We start from the raw sequence: 19410 nt of genomic DNA on the forward strand, positions 1-19410 counted from the left end.
GTTTTTGAATATGATATCCTTATAAATGTCTTTATGATAACAGAGACCTGTATATTGTCACACACATCTCTATATATACACTATAAATGTCCGCCCCTATGCAGTTGCCCTAAGCCTGCTGAATGCTGCAGATAAGAGTTATTTTTATTTCAGTCCCTTGAAATGCTTTAAAAGAAAAAAAAAAAAAAACTCATGGCAGAGGACACTTTAAATGAAAAAGCAGGTGTGAAAGAAAATGGAGTGTTTGGGAGCAATGCAATGAGAGAACAGGCGGTGAGTGGGTGGGAGGGTGGGGAGGGGCTGACGCAGCAAAATCCACCTGTTCTCATCCTTCTTCCATCCTCCTCTCTTCTGCTCCACCCCCTCTTCTCCTCCTCCTCCTCCTCTTTTCCACCTCTGTGCCCAGCTCAAACTGCGGCAGTCAGCTAATTAAAAAACATGGTTGTCCTTAATTATTCAGCGGCTGGCTAATTGATATTCACAGAGGCGATCACCTCGCCTAAACGATTCGTTTAATCTGACCACCACGGTCTCACTTTCAACCGCCTGTCACCCTCAGCCATCGTGCTACTGTACTTAATAAGAGACCGGGGCAGATGGATGCAGGAAGAGTGATGTGAAAGTTTGCTGTTGATGCTCATGTGTTTTCCTGGGCTACAAATAAGAGTGTGTGGACTGAGGTGTGGGGGGTATTGTTCATATTTTTACTGGTATATATATACGTATTTTTTTTCCTACGTCAAGGGTTGCTGTACAGGATAATTAGACAGAGTAAGGCTGAATTAGAATGGCCAAAAAGTTTTGCTCCAAACTTGAATTTTGCTGCTGGAAGCTTGTTAAAGCTTCCTTCCTCATTTTGTATTTACTCCACTATCTTTTTACTTTCTCCCCTTCTCTTTAACTTCTTTCTAAATGCATAAAGACACACTTGACCCAGTGTCCCATCAAACAGCCAGTTCTCCATTCTTGACACCTCCGTTGATGAATCATCACCTTTTATTATCCTCGTTCTCTTTGTCTCTTAGCGCTGTTCTTTCCACTCTCAAGTTCACTTCCTTTTTTTTTTTTTTGGCTCATAATTTCCCCCCCCCCCCCCCCCCAAAAAAAAACAAAAACAAAAACAAAAACACAACAACAAAAAACAAAACGTACCTAAGCCCTCCTACTCAATCTGCAACCGCCTCTTCATTAGAGGGACAAAAGGTGTGTGGGCAGTGGTGAAATCTGTCCTATTGTGTGGCCTTTAGTATGATTAGATTATCTTTAAAGTCTGCTGAATGGGATTAATCAGTCAGAAGTAAACGTGTGTGTGTGTGTTCAATTTCCATGTGAGCAGGTTGGCCCTCCTCTTTGACCCCGCACACACACACACACACACACACACACACACACACACACACACACACACACACACACACAAAAGTGAATAAAAAAAGAAAATCCCTGTGCACACATTTCTGTCACAACCTCTCCTCTTTTAATGACCCCTTTAGTCTCGCCTTCAGCACACATTTATCTCTCCACCCTCTCGCTGTGGGTACAGCTGCTCAGGCTGGTGTGAGCGTGTGCACGTGTGCGCACGCGATGATTTGTGTGTAACAGATCCGTGTCTGAGCCATTGTTTGTGTCTCGGCGTCTGCGTGCATGTTTTGTCTTTACCCTGCAAAGCTGAAGTCTTTAGTCACCACCTACCAGCGTAACATCGAGTTTGGACACACTTGTGACGGTACACAACCCCCCGCCAATCCTCTCCGCTGTGTTTCCCCTCCGTCCCGTCATCCCCTGTCTCTTCGGCCTAAATTGAGCTGTTGGTGGGAGACAGTTTTTTGGCACCCCCACCAATGTAATCCAGTCTCTCGAAAACTTTGCCAATCCATCCTCGAGGCCGTGATTGCAGTCACGGAATCGATACCATATTTAGAGGTCATAACAGTCCTACCTCTCGTCTCCGTTAAAGGGTGTACTTCAGAGTACATTCACCCAGAACTATCATTCAGGTTTAAGTTCAACTTGATTCCATCTTGAAGTGCTGACAGCTTTTGTGTAACACCGGCCACACGCTGGCACTTCAGTCTCGTAAGGGGCCACAATGGAGACAGTTGTCTGGCCACAGCAATAAGACCGGCTAATGTTAGGCTGCGCTGAGGACAGCAGCAGCAAATAAGTCATGGTGTTGCTTAGCTGAGTGTTGTTGGGAATGTGATAAAGTGATGCTGTGGTTTTTTATTTATTTATTTATATCTGGTCTCAGAGATGACATAAACAGTGTGTATATGCAGGTGTTTGCCTGCGTGGGAAGCTTTGCATTCCCCCCCGCCTCCCTCACCCCACAAACACACACGCACACACACGCACGCACACACACACACACACACACACACACACACACACACACACACACACACACACACACACACACACACACACTTATCTCATGCGAGGACAGCTCCTCTCTGAGACTCCTCACGGCTCCTCATCACAATGCATAGAGCATTCAGCTTCGCCTGCAGTGTGTTGAGTAGCCAAACACAAATGGTTATCAGTGTAGTAGAGATTGGAAGGGGAAAACTGTGTTGTTTTTTTTCCTCCTCCATATGTTGTATTTTCTTCACACTTGTCCCTTCAACTTCCTGCAGTGTGTAAAGGAAAGGCTCCGAGACTGTTTTCCATTTAGGACACTCGTCTGTGTGCGTTTTTGAATGTATGCAACCATGCACGTGTGCATTTGGTTTATGGATACATATCACACATGTATGGTGTGTGTGTGTGTGCGTGTGCGTGTGTGTGCGTGTGTGTTTGCTCGTGAGAAAGGAGATTGAGAGGAAGAAGTGGGAGTATTGAAGCAGAACAGTGTGGTGGCCGGTCACCCTGTGCCTCTGAATACTAAACCATCCCAAATGTCACTTTGAAGATGTTCAGGGATGAATCAGAGACCCTTTTTTTTTATACTCGTTGTCTTTTTCTCTCTCTTGTTTCTTTTTTCAATGCTTCTCTTATTCAGGCGATTGGACTCGAGGTAAGTCTGGGGGTCTTTACTTTCTCCTAGACACAACTCACTAGAGTCAAAAAAAATAATTTTTCCTTTCACCTTCTTTGACATGTTACATTTTTCTCTCCACCAGGCTTTTTAGATGCTCCACAGTTTGAAGATCTACTTATACAGCTCTCTTGTTTCAAATACTTTGTAAAATTATAGATAAGCTGAGGATTTCAGTCTGTGTCTGAAGACACAGGCTACTAACAGAACGGAACTGTCAACCAAAATGCTCTGGGTTGGGCCTTCAAATTTCCTTTTTGTTTTGGGAAGCATAAATCTGTGTCTTGTTTTCATCTCTATTCATAGTTATATAGTGTTTATTCACTCTTTAAAAATGTAGTACACATTTTATTTTTTGCTTGAAACAACTCCCAGTTCAACAAATCTATAAATCCCAAATCATCACTGTTATCATGCACAGCTATCAATACACCGACAGGTTTTGACAAAATAATGATGATAGGTAATTCCACAACTAAAAACAGGTGGTCCAAATAGCTGTGCTGACCTTTTTATTATTATTCATAAAAATATAATCCATAATACCATTTAGATTTGAGTTTCTGACCCTCAATTTCAATATGATGGTATTTTTCTTTTTTCTCTAGGAGCTGATATATCAGGTCTTATCTGTCCTGTAAATCACATAACAGAGTCAGCCATATGTTTAGTGAAGGTCACAGTAGAGGGGAGAACAGAGGAGATAAGTAGGCTGGATAAATATACTGTATATGCCAGACCACGATGCTTGTTCACACTGAGAACTGATGGTATCTCCGTCGCCTGATAGTAGTTTGGCTGAAGACTGAACACAAGAGGACAAAGAAACGTCTAGAGTATCCGCCAAGGCATGATCAGTCTGACGCACGTGGACACGCAGGCACACTCTCTACTCATTAAACAAAATGTGCACATAGTACCATACTTGCAGAAATCCTCTATCTCTACCTGGGGTGTATGTACAGTGAATTCAGAATTAGTTTCCACCTTTTCGCTTTTTGCAGTTCATGGTGTTGTAAATCTAATCTTAAATGGAGGACATTTTTTCCCTTTGGTCAACAATCAACAGCCCATAATAACAAAGGGAAAGCACACTTTTTTCCAAATTTACGACAATTCAAAAACTGAAATCTCTCGCTCACAAAAACATTCAGATCATTGATTCAGGACTTTGTAGAAGCCTCTTTTGCAGCTCTTAAAGATTTTGTCCTTCTTGGGTAATTCTCGACAACCTTCAGCTGAATTTGGACAATGCATTTTATTTTTCCTGGCAGATCCTGACAGATTGTATGGGACATGTCTGTGAACTGCCATTTAAAGCTCTCTCCACAAATGTTAAAAGGGGTGTACATTTGGACGTTGGCCTTATCATGATGTTGCCACCACCGTGCTTCACCATTGAGGTGATGATGAGCAGTCCCTGGTGTTTGCCATCAATTTTTGTCTCATCAGACCACAGAATCTTTTTTTTTTTTTTACCATACTCAGAGTCCATTAAATACCATTTGTCAAAGTGAAGTCCAAATAGGATTCCACACCGTGTACCGTTTGCTTTTGTCTTGCCACCCTACCTCAGAGGCCTGATTGATGAGGTGCAGCAGAAATAGTTGTCCTTCTGGCAGGTTGTTCCATCTCTGTAGAGGACTTCTGACGCTCTGTCAGAGTGACCAGTGGGACCTCCCCGACTGAAGCCCTTCTTGCTCTGTTACTCACGATGGCCAACTGAGGGTAGAGTCATAGTGGTTCCAGACTTTTAATTATTGAGGGCACTGTGCTCCTGAGAACTGTCAAAGCTTTAAAAAACAAATGTTTCTACCTTTTGCCTTGATCTGTGCCCTGCCACAACCAAAATCACAGAAGTCTACAGAGAGTTTTGTTGCACCTCATGGTTTGTTTTTTTGGCCTGACACGTAGTGTGAGTATACGATGAAGTGAGACTCTTCAAACTATATCCAGTCAATTTAATTTATCACAGGGAAACTCTCATCTCAACAATAATGAAAGCAAACGGGGTTTTCTTAATTAGTTATTAAATGTATATTGATGATACAATGGCGGTTTTATCCATTTAAAATTCTATTTGCAACACAAACTGCGCAGAAAGTGAAAGATAAGTGGCTCCTGGTTTCTTTCTGAAACCACTGATCATGCTTGTTGGCGCGATGCACACTCAGTCTGGTGTATACTCTGAACCAATAATCTGAGGTCATGTCTTGTATTATAAAAGTGTCTCCTCCTTATACACATATGTCTGACACCTCATTATGGTTCCCTGTGATATGTAGGTTTTCTTGTGTGTTTGTGTGTTATTGTGATTACTTTGTTGAAATTGGCAATGCTCCACTGAGCGCATAAGTAATGTTTTTTCTTCTCTTCTGTGCATGCATGTGTGTTTGCTGCATGTGGTATGTCCTTGTGTGTGTGTGTCTATATGTTTTTATTTGTGTGTGTTTAGGCCAAGCAGCTGGAGGCCAGGGAAGCAGATCTAAAGAGGCAGGATGCTTTCTACAGAGAGCAGGTGGCCCGGCTGGAGAACAGGGTAAGGAACAGTTTGCAGCATACAGTATAAAGTGGTTAATATAAATGCATAAGCAAATTAGCCTCTGCTAGTCATGGCATAAATATAATAATAAAACCTGATTGATCTCACAATTAGGGTTTATTTTTATATTGCCACTTTTAATGAATGTGGCTTTTCTAACCTTTCTCTGAGCTTTATTTTCAGCCAAAGTTGGGGAAACAAACTTTTTTCTAAAACCGCTTTTTCTCTTTCTGTGAAAGTGAAAAATGATTTCTATATGATCGGATGGTGATTTTTATTTTGGAGATACAGTTGCAAGAATATTTTGAAAAGCCAGAAAACAATCCTAAACATAGATGGGGCCTGACTGTACATACCATATCTAGTGCTGTACAAACCATACATGTGTATTTAACCTAAGCCTTATGGAAATCATGTCACTGCATACTAGTGTAAGCTAACTTGCCTCTTTAGACTTTTTGATTTTATGGTAATCAAACAAAACACTCAAAAAATAAACAGCTCCACATAACTACGTGAATATTATAAAAATCATAAATAAAATAACAAAACCAAACAAGCTCACAATTAAAGAGAATATTTTATTTCACAACATCAAGTTGAAACTAAACGCCGCATTACACAGGCACCGAGCGAGATGACATCACTGCTGTTTTCAAAAACATAAAGTGCTAGTTTTTCCTTCTGGAAATATTTTTATAACATACCTGTATTGAATAATGCTGTCACTGACACGTAGAACTACACACACAAACACGCACATACCGGTCACACAAGCGAGGACGCGTGTTCATGCACAGCCATCAGACACAGTGGGCTCGAGCATGACTGGGCTCAGTCAAAGCACAGTCGCATTTATTCTTTCTCTTCATCCCACTGCCCCACTGTTTTTGTTATCATCCTTCAACTTAAACTCTGCATGTGTTCACCAGTGAGGTGTGTATTGCTGTCCTTCGCTCTCTCTCGTTCTCTGCCTCCCTGTAATTGTCCCGTTGCCACTTTTTGGCTCTCTGGCGCTCTTTTTGTCTTTGAATTTCACTGTCTGCCTGAAGCATAAAGGGTTAAAACGCATTCATCCCTGTGTGTGTCCTCATGTCCCTGAAAATGACACTACCCTGATGTTCCTTGTCAAACCAGTGTCCTATGGATAGGGACAAGGGTCAGCTGCCGCGCTTGGCACACTTCAAGGGGCAGCTCCATGCTGGTCCCAGTGAGAGACGGCCACGAGGCAGGTAACCAGGGTCAAACGCCATGTTAAAATGTGCTAAAAGCGATGCCCTCATGCGGATCTCAAATCATAAGTGTATCTCAGGAAGGATATAATTCTATTTCATGTGCTTTAAACGACACCTTCATGCTGGGAAGGCGTTTTCTCCCTTTGGAGGGTGCAAAAAGTCAAATGCCCCCATAGTGGAAGCCAAATAGAAATTGTACACTGTTGTGAAAACATTGTGAAGGAAGGAAGAGACACTCACATATTCCTATTCTGAGTCCCAAATGAAAACGGATTGTAAAATAATTTTGTCTTTATCTAAATAGCTCAAATGTGATTTCTTAGTTAAAATTAAGGTATATTATTTCATGAATGCTTAACAGTATATGTGAGCACACCGTTATTATGAAGAGTCCTCGAAACACAGCATACTTTGCATTTTTGCATTTCTTTCTTTTTGCCCTTTGTAGATACCGTTTTTTTTTTTTTCATGAAATAAAAACATTCAGCCATGCAATAGCCTCACAAAGGCTAAATAACAATAATAATGCGCTGTTTCAAAATCAAAAGAAAAAGCGCCACTTGGCAGCTCAACTGCCGACTTCTCTTCAGCATTGAAAGGTTCATCTGACATGTCAGATCCAGCATTGTTACATGTTTCTCGGCTGTTTTTTGAGTCTTGCAGCCATTTTAAAAGACGAAAGGGTTCGAATCTATTCTCGTCAAGCCAACATTAGTGTTATACTGTGTCGCACATGACATCACCCTACGTGACTAAGCGCGGAAAAAAAGTATTTCTAAAATAGTGAAATAATATGCAATGAATTTTTGACATCACGGTAATATGATGTGTCTATTTGACAGCTTTTGTCTGAAATTTAAAAAAAAAAAGAATAACTTGGGAATGCAAATTGCAGTTAGAGTGCAAATGTTAGGTTTTTCAGCAATGCTCTTGCCTCCAACCAGGTGGAGCCTCGCACGCTACAGTTTGGGAGTCACTGTTCTACAATATTGGCCAATAGAGGTTACAAATGTTTCGGGTTTTTTTTTTTCATATTGACCCATCAGGGAATGTGTTTGGATCAGCTGTGAAGAAAACAATAAGACTGACGGCAAAGACCGCAGGAAGTTGAAATTCCACAGATCCAGTCACACAGACAAGCTTCTCTCTTTTCATCAGCTCCTATTGCGTTACTACATCACTGGGCACTGTAGCTCTACTGTATCATATAGTATGGGAGCACATATGTGTTTGGATGGGAGAAGTGATGAGTCCAAACTAACACAGGCATTATTGACTCCAGGCACTGGCCATCCATCAGCCATGCTGGCCTCTGGTCAATATTCCTTAGATCAAAGTGTCAACAAATCACCTTCACAGCTCAGAGAGAAACACAAGCTTGAAAGAGGACCGAGAGGGATGGACAGACAATAAGGAACGAGATACCGTGTTAAAACTCAAAGGGAAAAAAAATGAGGAAGTAGAGATTCAACTTAAGAAAAGATAAGAAAGAAAAAGAAGCTGGACAGCTGGAGACAAAGTGGAAGTCAGAGATTCTGTCTGAGTAGGTATCTCAAGAAATTATGATAAAGTGACATTTGTGAGTGAGTGATAGAGAACAAGAAAAAGATGAAAAAGGGAGAGACAGAAGAGCGGTAAAGAGTTTAAATGTCACTGAATGATAAAGAACAAGAGTAAAGAAAAGGTTGAAAGACTATTCCAAGCCATCAGTGAAAAGGAAAAAGTGGGAAGAGTGAGACACGGGTCGCTAAAAATGAACAATGTTGACATTGATTCATTTATTGATTTATGCACAGGAACTAAATAATAGATTCAATTCCAAACCACAAAAATTTGCACAGAAACCCCATGATTTCAATTTGCAAGTGATTTGATCAGGATTTATGGGCTGTGGAGAAAACGCACAACAGAAGTAGCAGCCATGTGTGCATGTTGTGTGACGGTGTGTGATCCTGTGCTCCTGAGTGTAACTGAGGATCAATGGTGGGCATATCGCATGTTTTCTTACTGTGCAACATGCGGCTTGGGACTCCATAGGGGTTGTCGTTTGTTTGGGCTGTGTTAATAACGCTCCTTTCTCTTGCTCTGGCCACAGTGCCCCATTTGGCACGCAGTCCAGCCGCTCTTCATTTCCTGCGCTCTTCACCTAACACAAGCCAGAATTACTTTTGGCATGTGCGCGTTGCTGTGTGTTGACAGTAATTCCTGCTCGCTTATCGGTGTCCACTCCAGATGAAGGAGCTCAATATGTATACACAATACAGAGAACAAATTTAAAGTAAGATATAAAGATTCGATTAACAAAAGAAAAGCAATCTTGAACATTTACGGTAATTTACAAACAAGTAAGTATTAAAGACAAACCTATATGGACTTGTGCTAAGATATCACATAGCACAAGTCCAACTAACAACTAACACACGGTATTTATATCCATGTCAAATTGTTAGTCAACTGTATGTTGTTGTTTTGGTCGGGTCATTTCTGTGCAAAAAAAAAAGGCAAATTCAGGATCAGTATTATGTACCTGTATCTGTATGGACAGAATATATCATCTGTGCTCTATATGCATCGCACTTCAAATATAAAAATGTGTCTAATTCCAGGTATGTGAGAAATTGCTGCTTTTGTGGTTGAATTGTAGACTGTTGGTGGGACAAAATAAGACATTTGAAAACGTCACCTTGGGACATAGGAGATTGTCATTTTTTTCCCCTGTTTTCTAATACAGATTGAACAAATCACCAATCACTAGTGAAATCATTAACAAATGAAGTGATGGTGAAAATTGTTAAATGCCTCTTCATTCTGTTGATAATACAGTATTACGCAATGTAAGTATTACCTTAAGATATGTTGAGCAAGATGATTCGTGTTTGCAGGGGTAGTACACAGGACTAATTTTAAGATATCACACAGCACAAGTCCATATAGGTTTGTTTAGACCCTCAAATACAATCTACGGGAGTTTTCCCAATATTAGGCAAAGCACATTTAAACACAACAAAGGTTGACCAGAGTACTCCTGGTTCGGTTTAGGCAAAATAATGGTTTGGGTTGTGCCATAAAGTTACTATTTCCTCTGTCGTCATGGCAACAGTAAATGCGGTTTTAAAAACGAATACAAAAGTCATCTGAACTGTGTCACTTCTCCAGAACACCCAATTATTTATACAACCACTGGAGGGCGCTTAATTTAAAAACGTTACTGCGAGTAGTAATAAGCTGCTCGCTCAAAAAAATCTGAGGTGTTTTTTTTTTTTTTTTTGGACACTGTAAGTAAACTTATATAACTTCAAAGAAGAAAAAAAAATATATGGCATAGTCAGTCACATATCATACAGTAGTTGACCAGTTGCGAGTCATGATGCTGGTTTGGTGGGTAGCTGTAGTTCTACTATCTGCAAACACTGTAGCTATCAAAGCCCAATGACTTCTGGCTGCAGAACCAGAAAGCAGCAAATTTGATTCCACTTAGAGCAAACTGCTCGCTAAATGTTATCTCCCATCACATTTAGTGTCATCTCTCCAGCTGCTCTGGGTTCCTCCCTCACCTCAGGATTCTCCCAGCATCTTTCACCCCGACCAACAGAGGCAGAGGAACCGAGAGAGAGAGAGAGCGAGAGAGAGAGAATATAAGTCTGATATATATTACACGTCTGTTCCAATCCAACATGGCCATTCATCAGGGGGGCTTCCAGTGACAGGCCATCACCCGGCTCCCAGACAGCTCAGCCGGCTGCCTCCGCTGCTGCTGCTCATTTTGGGCCACAGCTACCAAATAGCCCCTGAAAACAATATCTATATATTTATTACATTTTCACTCAATACCTGCCTCGCTGTAAAACAATCTCATATTTAACAATCAACTTGCCGATGTTTTTTTTCTTCCTATAGCATGTCTTGTTGCAGCCCTCCTTCCGTCCCTCCCTCCCTCCCCACCACGTCTCTATATCTCTTTTTCACCTTTTTTATTTTTTGAGTGGTGTTTTTCTTCCCCCCTCTCCCCCCCCCCCTCCGTGCCTCAATTTCATTTTTTTTTTGAGAGGATTTTTCTTTTTTTTTTTTTTTTTTCTCTATCTTTCTTTTCGCCTTGTATATCGATGAAATTGGATTTTTCTGCTCTCCCACGGAGGACAATCACAGCAGCAATTGCCATCTCATAGCAAAGTTCCACAGCACTGTGAAAGGAAGAAATACAAGAGGAAGAGCATTAAAAAAACAGTAATGGCTTCTATCTCTCTATCTCTGTCTCTGCCTCTGACTTGCTGGCTTTATCGCTCCCTCTGCCAGTCATTCCCTCATCCTTCTCTTCCTCAATCTCACGAACACTGGAACTAAAAGTATTTTTGCTTGTTGTTTGCTAGCCATAGAAATAGTAAAATATAAAAAAAACCCGTATAGTTTCCTGTACGGCAGTAAAGCTGTTATACATTTTGGGAGTTCCTTCTTCCCCTCACTACGAAGCGCTCGGTGTGGCTCGGTTGTAAAAGCGGAGACTGGGTAATCCGGAGTGAAGACATGACAGTGTGCTGCAGTGTTAAATCATTGTGTCTGACACTGTTTGCTGTTTTAGCCGCATGATGGGATTCACAGGGATTTAAGGGGAAGTCTTTTCAAGGAATGGTGATTTCACAACAACAGGGTGGCACATTCATTTATGTCAAAAAAAAAAAAAGGAAAAATCCTGCAGCTTTAACTTTCAAATAATTAATGCGGGGATACAAGTTTTGAATTAAGAGCTTATAGGGTGCAGTTTTGTTACATCTAAGTCACAGAGGTGTTGATTTAAGTTGTTTCTCTGCCGATGCTGTGGGTGGACTAGATTATACTGAAAGATGTTTTATAATTTTCTGTTCTTGTATGAAAACAAAAATAAGGCTGGACACATTTTTGTGCTGAAAGTGGCTAGCTTGGCTTTGCGGAAAACCTTTTATATATATATATATACATATATATATATATAATTAGCATTTACTGGTTTGCACTTGAAATTTCTTTTATAAATTTAAGGATTAGTTTGACCTTTTGGGAACTGCACTTATTTCCTTGGGTGAAAAGATAGATGATGCTCAATTAACTCTGTTTTATTTGAAGCTACCACCAACAGTTTAACTCGTCACAAAGGCAAAAATCTGTGAGGTTGCCAGGGAACCAGCAGAGGCCAATAAGTGATGGTTTCCAGCCAATAATTTGTCCAGTACATAGCCCCATAACCCTCGTTGACCCAAAATCTTTTATACAGATTAAACAACATTTCAGATATATGGTGTGTTCAGAATGAAAGCAAAGCAAGTATTTGTTTCAAATTTGACCGATTTTTGACGTTGGCTCTGATGTAGCTGCGGTGTGTCGAGAGAACTGCTGAGGAAATAGATTTCTCGTGTTCTTACGCTCCCGTCTTTCCTTTACCCTCTTGTCTCTGCATGTTGATGAAGCAGATTTACAAAACCCAGGTATACGCGCACGTTTTTCTTTCTGAAGCGGAAACAATTCCACTTGTGTGGACGAGTGACCGCATTAGGTTGCGCGGCCCAGTCTAATTATATCTTCCCATTGACTTTGTATGGCATTGCACCGCCGCTAAAATTAACCTTGCGTTCTGTCGGAGCACGTGGTCAGAGGAGGTGATGCGTAGATTTGGTTTGCTTTGGCTGAAAATAGATCCTTTTAGGAGTTTTTCCCAAAGATGGACAGTTCTGGTTTTCTTATCTGTGCATCCTCACCCTCGGATGTTGTCTCACCCCTTAAAGCAAAACTTGAAATGCTTAGTCAATTCATTGTACAAACAATAAGCAAAAACAAAAACAAAAAACAGTTTACCAGCTTTCTTGGTCTCCTTATGAGCACGCAGCAGAAGTCTCATTTTCTCTAGCTCTGCAGAAGCGTGATGCTGGCCATGGCGGGGCTTCTCTGCATGTCGGCCCTCCTGCTCAGCGGCAGATAAGAAAAAGAAGCCATCAGTACAGGGAGTTATTTGTTTTATTCATTAAAAATTGGAAGCTTTTTGTCTAAATTGGCCGTTGTTGGGGTGCCGCTTCTATCTTCTCCATATCGCTGCAGTGCATTAGCAGTAATGACTTAATTTGTCTTTGACACCCCCCACCAGCATTTTGTTTTGTTCCAGATGAGCTAAAAACCTAGCGCAAAGCAAATAGAGTAAATGGGGTGAAAATAAACAGAGGTGGAAGAAACTTGGTTCCACGTGAGGGTAATACACTACCAGATTCTTGTAACTACACAATCCTGTTCATCTTGTCGCAAAGAATTGCTAAAAAGCAGAAAGCGATCACAAAAACGTTATTTGTGTGAATACAGCAAGGTTGTGTTTTGCAGCTCCAAAAATGTTCATCAAGGGAGGAATGTTTTCAGCCAAACTGAGCAAGGTCTCTCTTCCGTGGGCTAATAAAAGGTCAGGACTGCTCTCTAAATCAGTTGGGACAACAGCAGGACACCACAATTTGAGACCACTCGGTAATCACACAAATTGCCCTCCTGTCTCCCTGCTGCTGAGGGAGGAGTTTTGTTTTTTTCTTTTAGTATTTTCTTTAGTGCATCCCAGCTTATATATAGTAAACAGGGTACATGTAGATGCTTTAAGCAGTGTTTCCACACATCGTGAACCCATGCCGTGTGTGTAGGTGTGTGAAAGCATGTGCATTGTGCGTGCCTGTGTGTACGTGTATTGTAAGTGGCTCTGCAATCATTGACACACATGGCCTTTTGTCCTCTCAGGTGGATTAGTGTGCTGATTGGTGCCAGCTTTACCATTTAGGCAGGTATTATTACCTTAGACTTAGTATTCTAGACAGAGACCCAAATCTAGCTCTGTCTGTCTCTCTTCTTCTTCCAGTGGCTCAATCTCAGCACCCAGGAGAAGTCTTATTCTTGCCTCTTTAGCAGCCCCAAAAAACTCTTTTTAGTCCTTTTTATCTGTGAATAAGCTTCTGTTTTAAATCCTCCTCCTGAGCGCTTGACAGTTCCTTTGTCTCAACTGAAACCCACTTGTTTCAAGGCCAAGAGGGCACCAATACAGCACGAGCTTACAAGTTAACTCTCACAATTTGGGCATACTCTTTTACTCTGTTTTACATATAAACTATTGTCTGCCTGAGGGACAACCGGAGTGGGTTGGTAAAGTATTCAGGCCTATTATTATTTCTCCACATTTTGTTGTTTTATTCATGTCATGCATCTTTTTTGTCTTCAATCTGCATTATGACAAAATCAAAGCAATTCTTATACACAATTTGAAATTTCACTTACACCCTTCTTCAGATTCACACTTGAGCATGTGCATACCTTGGACACACTGCATATTGATGTTAACATGTCAGAAACAAACATAATTTTTACAAATTATGTCTAAATGTGAAAAAGTAAAGTACTCTGACCCTTTGCAGCTCATCGGTTTTAGCGTCTGTCCAAATGAAGAAGGCACAAATTGGTATCAGATCTTTTGTCAACGTTGTCATGTCCCATCCTCTTTTAGCTCTACAACACATGACTATTGATCGTTTCAGCAGCGCAGTTCATTCCTATTGATCTTTTCTGAACTATGATGAATGTCTTCCCTGCTAAGAGGTTCAGTTTGAGCAGATTGCACCAAGCTTGAATTTATCACATTTATACTGCAACTGTAATTTATGCAAGATGAAACAAGTGTTTGGTATCTAGTCAGTGTAGCGTCGATGTATTAACTGTTTTTTTGTTGCTGTTTCTTTGCAAAACTTTGTAGCATAGATAAGATTGATCGATAAGACAATGTTTTTTTTCTTAAATTATTATATTGCCAACCCTGTAAATGTCTGCCAACGATTGTGTGGATTGTGTATCTAAACATGAACCCAACACGTGATGGCACAAAACCTTAAATTGGTCTATTGTAAAAGAAAGTTTTGTGAATTTAGTTTTTCTAGTCAGTCATAATGCAAGTATTACTATATTTATTTAACATGGATTCCTCCACAGAACGACATTCATATTGGTAGGAATTACCCTCCATAAAAACCTCATTCAACTCTCAATCAAGCTATCCATCACACTTTACAACCTCTCACAAATTTGAGTATAAATGTCCATAACAGCCACTGCGGGCTGACAAGACAGATCTACCTGGGGTTATAGAAATGGTCTGGGAGTCGGGTTATATTGCTGTGTTTGAAGGAGGTCATTTAGGTGGAGTTGTCCTGCTACTGGCTCATTTGCTATGGGTCACTGGTGGATTATGACCGCTGGACTGTACATTGTTGACTATCGACCTGGTGGCCTTACAGAATTGCTGTCTGTTATTACAGCAGTCTTTTGTGAGCGCAACCACAGGTACACGCAAATACCCAAAATGCTCACACACACATACACAGAGGTAAAATTACACATTGTGCACAACCGTAGAAGAAAAATCATAATATTAGCTTCTATGCTGTGGGCAGGAAACCCAACTGTGACCTGTTCTGGTTATATCTGTCTTCATTAGATTTGAATGAAGTTTGTGAGATGAGGCAGAGCAAAGAAGCGCCGCTCTGCTGAAATAGCTTCCTTTGTCTAAATAGTTTCAACCTGATTTTCTTTTTTATACAAGAACTTAAAAATCACATTTTCCTGTCTCTCTCTCTCTCTGCAGAGTGCTCAGTTCTACAAGGTCACCACCGAGAACTACCACAAAGCTGCAGACCAAGTGAATGCCAAATACAAGTAAGTTTACACACTGTCAGTCCAAGTCCTTTAACTTTCAAAAATAGAGTTTAAACAGCTATAATTGTGCTTAATTCTGGGCACCCTTCTACGTCAAAGTTTCCTGTGGTAACACTCAACAACCATGAGTTCCTCTAAGCTACTAACTGGGGAAATAAAAGTAGAGCTAACTGATGTCTGCAAAATAGGAGACGGCTATAAAAGGAAATCGGAGCACCTCCAGCTTGCAATTTCCACTGTCTGAAAGGTCATTAAGAAATGGATGTTAAGGGAAACTGTGGATGTCAAGTTAAGATCTGAAAGACAGAGACAACTTTCTCCTTTGTTGTTGATTTCACAAACACAGTCTACATGTAAGAGTCAGGAAAGCTCATCAGAGAAGTCAATGTCCGAAGTATGCAAAGCAACACCCGGATAAACCAGAAACATTTTTGAAGTGCTGGACAGATGAAGTTAAAATTGAGGTCTTTGTCCGCAACCACCAAAGGCTTGTTTGGAACGGAAAAGGAGTTGCATTTGATCAAAAGAACGCAAAACCTTTTGCACACACAAAAAGTAAAAACAAAACCAGCAGTGCATTAACATTTGAGGAAAAGGCTCTTTTATTGTCTGTTTGCTGCAGGGATTGTATTTACTTTAACTTCATAAATCAACAAAATATGGAATTGGCCTTAAAGTGTCCACAACTGTAAATCACATGCCAACAGTTTGTCCATTTTTCTTCTTATTTTTTTAATGAATTTTTCACCAAAAAGCTTTTTTTTTTTTTCCTGTATAGGGTTGGTATTTATTCCATGATCTTGGTATACTCAGTATTTCCCATACCCTAAAAACAATCAAATAAGGTGCTCTGATTTTTGGACACACACTTGTGGGGACTCGTAGAGACTTCTCTGTGTGCTTTAACTGATAGCCTGTATGTGAGGCATTTAGGAAACATCTGTAAATTGTAATTTCAGAAAAATAAACCTGGGTTACACTCTCCCCCTCGAAATTGCATGAGCCTCTGCATGCATATCGGTCAAGTGCGACGCCACCACTCGTAAATTCTCGTCCTCTGGGACACATTACGTGTTTTATGTAAAACGATGCATTCACTGAAGATTAGAAGTCCATGTGGACCAGTGAATGCACTATTAAATGACAGCCACATTCTAACCAACATCTTTCAATCACAATCGCATTAGCCCGGCTCATTAGCTGATGTTGATGATGCGGCTCACTGATAATCCTGATCGCATTCTGCTGACTTGTGCTCCTTTTTAATAGTTCAGTGTTAGAGGAGTATAATTTATTCTGTATTTTTATCTTTCAAACCAAACCTAAATCAAACTGTATCAACAAATATTTTGTAGCAGTTGTATAACATGGACATTTTCTGCATCAAGACATAAGATTACTCCGCAGTCCTGCAAAAAAAAAAAATCAGAAAATATGCATTAGCTTTCAAACATTTTAAGCTCTTTTGCCCTGGAAAAATACCAACAATCTACAAAGTTTTGTTGTTAAGATATTCTCTTAAATCCGGATTACATTACAATGAGTGCCTACATTTGGGCATGTGTATTCTTTGCTCCCAACCCTGACGCTAGATACAGGTCACTGCCACACCTTGCAATAAATAAGATCATTGAGGAGTCGATATAGCTGTCATGACTGTAGCACATATCCAACACGTATATGTAACATAAGATGATGCACAATCCCTTCCCGTCCGTGTTCCATCTGTCTTCTTAATACGAGGCCATTAGGCTCCATAGTAATGTAAGGAAAGTGGATGAGGAGCCTGCAGGAGGCGGGGCAAGAATGGGCCCTGGCTCTGAGCTCACCTCTTGGGAGGCCGGACTGATTGTGTTAGCTTGTCATTAGCCAGCGCTAACACCAGGATCATTGTCTCCCTCAGAAATGCCGGAAACTGATTAGCTCAGCCCGCGGGGGGTTTAGGGCTAGACCCGTGGAAGCCGGAGCTGAGACTTCCCAAATCACATTAAAGAAAAAAGAAAAAGAAGATACACTGGGATAACATTAGTGCAAAATGACAGTGCTAACTGCAAGCAAACGTCGGGCTAATGTGCGGGTAGTCATGTGAACACGGGCCTTTGTACGGAAAGCCGCGATTGGTGGATTTGATTATAGGAGGTGCATTAGCAGGGCTGTGACTGGATTACAAAAGCGGAAAGACAAAAGAGGAGTGTGTGTGTGTGTGTGTGTGTGTCTGTGTGTGTGCGCTAATGAAATGGCGGGAAGGTCTGGTGTTACAAGACAAGAGCAGGGATGCACTGAGGGGATCAGAGCAGAGGGTTAATTGAATTTAACAGGGAGTGTTTGGCCCATCCTCGTTTATGTGTGCAAGTTCATGCATGATGTTTGTATGCCCTTCTATGATGAGCGGCTTTTGTGAGCGCAATGTGTGTGTCTTCCCTCATAGCTGTGTCTCTTATGACAGAGACCCGACAGAGATAAGATACTATCTGTGCCCTCTGTTCAGTAATAAGAGGAAATATTTTTTTTTTTGTCTCGCAAAGGCTTTTGATTTCCTCAGAGCTGGAAATGTCCCCTTGAGATAAAAAAAAAAAAAAAGAAGAAAAAAAGAGCCGGCGCCTTATCCATACTAGATAGAATTAACATTTGATACGTTAATGTGAGAATGTTATAAAGTGTGGGAGATGACATCTCTCTTAGATTGTCTTCATTTCTCCACTTTAGCTCATGTCAGTGGTGCTGTAAAGACAGCGCGAGGGCTGATATTAGGCTACAGTTTATTATAATAGAGGAGATGTGGGACCAGATGTCTGTCAAGGGTTGAAACATCTCACTGTATGACTTTGGAGGATTTAATTAGGACTTGTGGTCGGGTTGAGTTTACTGACATTGGGATCGGGAGAAGATGGTTTAATCAGGTTGCAACAGCGGATTTGGGAGGAGCGCCCGTGCCACGGATATGTGTAGCACTTGCTCTTATGTAGGTTCTTTTGGTCGATGCTCTGTAATAAGTCAGCAAGGGAAATAATTACTTTGGTTTGACACAGGATTGGGAATACAAGTGATTGGTTCATGACCCAGTATTCTTAGCAGCAAAAAAAACAACAACCTTGAGATGAAAATCGTACTCCCGTGTCTCTGTTTTGAAGGCGTTTCTGTACCGACAGTAATAGCCTTTGCCGTTCTTGTTAGGGAATTTCATAGTGGATTGCGATGCACGGGCGTTAACCATGTAATTTACAAATAGGTGGTACAAACAGGCTTCAGCAGGTAACTGGAGTACATATGTTCCATTCATTGCAGTGGTACACTGTGGTCATTTTCCTCGGCGATGTTGAAAGAAATAAATGAAAGTGTGAGAGGTAGGCACTCAGGGGAGGGAGGGGTGTGTGCAGTGTGAGCTTGTGTATATGAGCAGTTGTTTGTGCACCGTACAGCTGTTCCCTGCCGTCCTCCTGCGGTATTCCCGCCAGACTTTTCGGAGAATGATGGAGCTCTCCCAACCGGAACGCCACTGCATCACTGTGACCTCATTACATCCACACACACACACACACACACACACACTCACAGAAAATGCACACACACATCTTTATATGGAACGATACGTACATATCTGCATTCTCTCCGACTTTCTCACAGTTATAATTTTGGACATGAAGGCGGAGTAATATAATTGCTGCATCACTCCACATGAACAATATTGTCTGAAGTAGAAACAAATACTGCAGGATAGGCCGCTCATCTGTGTGACATCATATATATATCATAAACAACATCCTCTCAAAGACCTAGACAAAAGATATTTGGTGTACATTTATCCTACATACGTACACAACACGTACCAGATAATGTAATCACGCCGTATAAGACACACACTCACGTACACGGAGGATCAGAGCTTTTATTCACGTTCCCTC

At 41.0% G+C, this 19410-nt stretch overlaps 1 protein-coding gene across 4 annotated transcripts in view; it reads left to right on the forward strand.

Moving 5' to 3' along the window:
* Positions 1–19410, forward strand: part of chchd3a (coiled-coil-helix-coiled-coil-helix domain containing 3a) — a 69761-nt gene that overhangs the window by 34793 nt on the left and 15558 nt on the right. For 2 of the 4 annotated variants that reach the window (XM_069164898.1, XM_069164895.1), the window contains 3 exons: positions 3002–3016; positions 5493–5576; positions 15438–15508. In XM_069164898.1, coding sequence (XP_069020999.1) covers positions 3002–3016; positions 5493–5576; positions 15438–15508 — 170 coding nt within the window. The remainder of the gene's footprint in view (positions 1–3001; positions 3017–5492; positions 5577–15437; positions 15509–19410) is intronic. The other 2 variants (XM_069164899.1, XM_069164897.1) reach the window with 1 other exon arrangement.

The sequence above is a fragment of the Embiotoca jacksoni genome, unplaced genomic scaffold (assembly GCF_022577435.1).
Source record: "Embiotoca jacksoni isolate LCO1_2020_lvr unplaced genomic scaffold, fEmbJac1.0.p SCAF_32, whole genome shotgun sequence".
Lineage (NCBI taxonomy): Eukaryota > Metazoa > Chordata > Actinopteri > Embiotocidae > Embiotoca > Embiotoca jacksoni.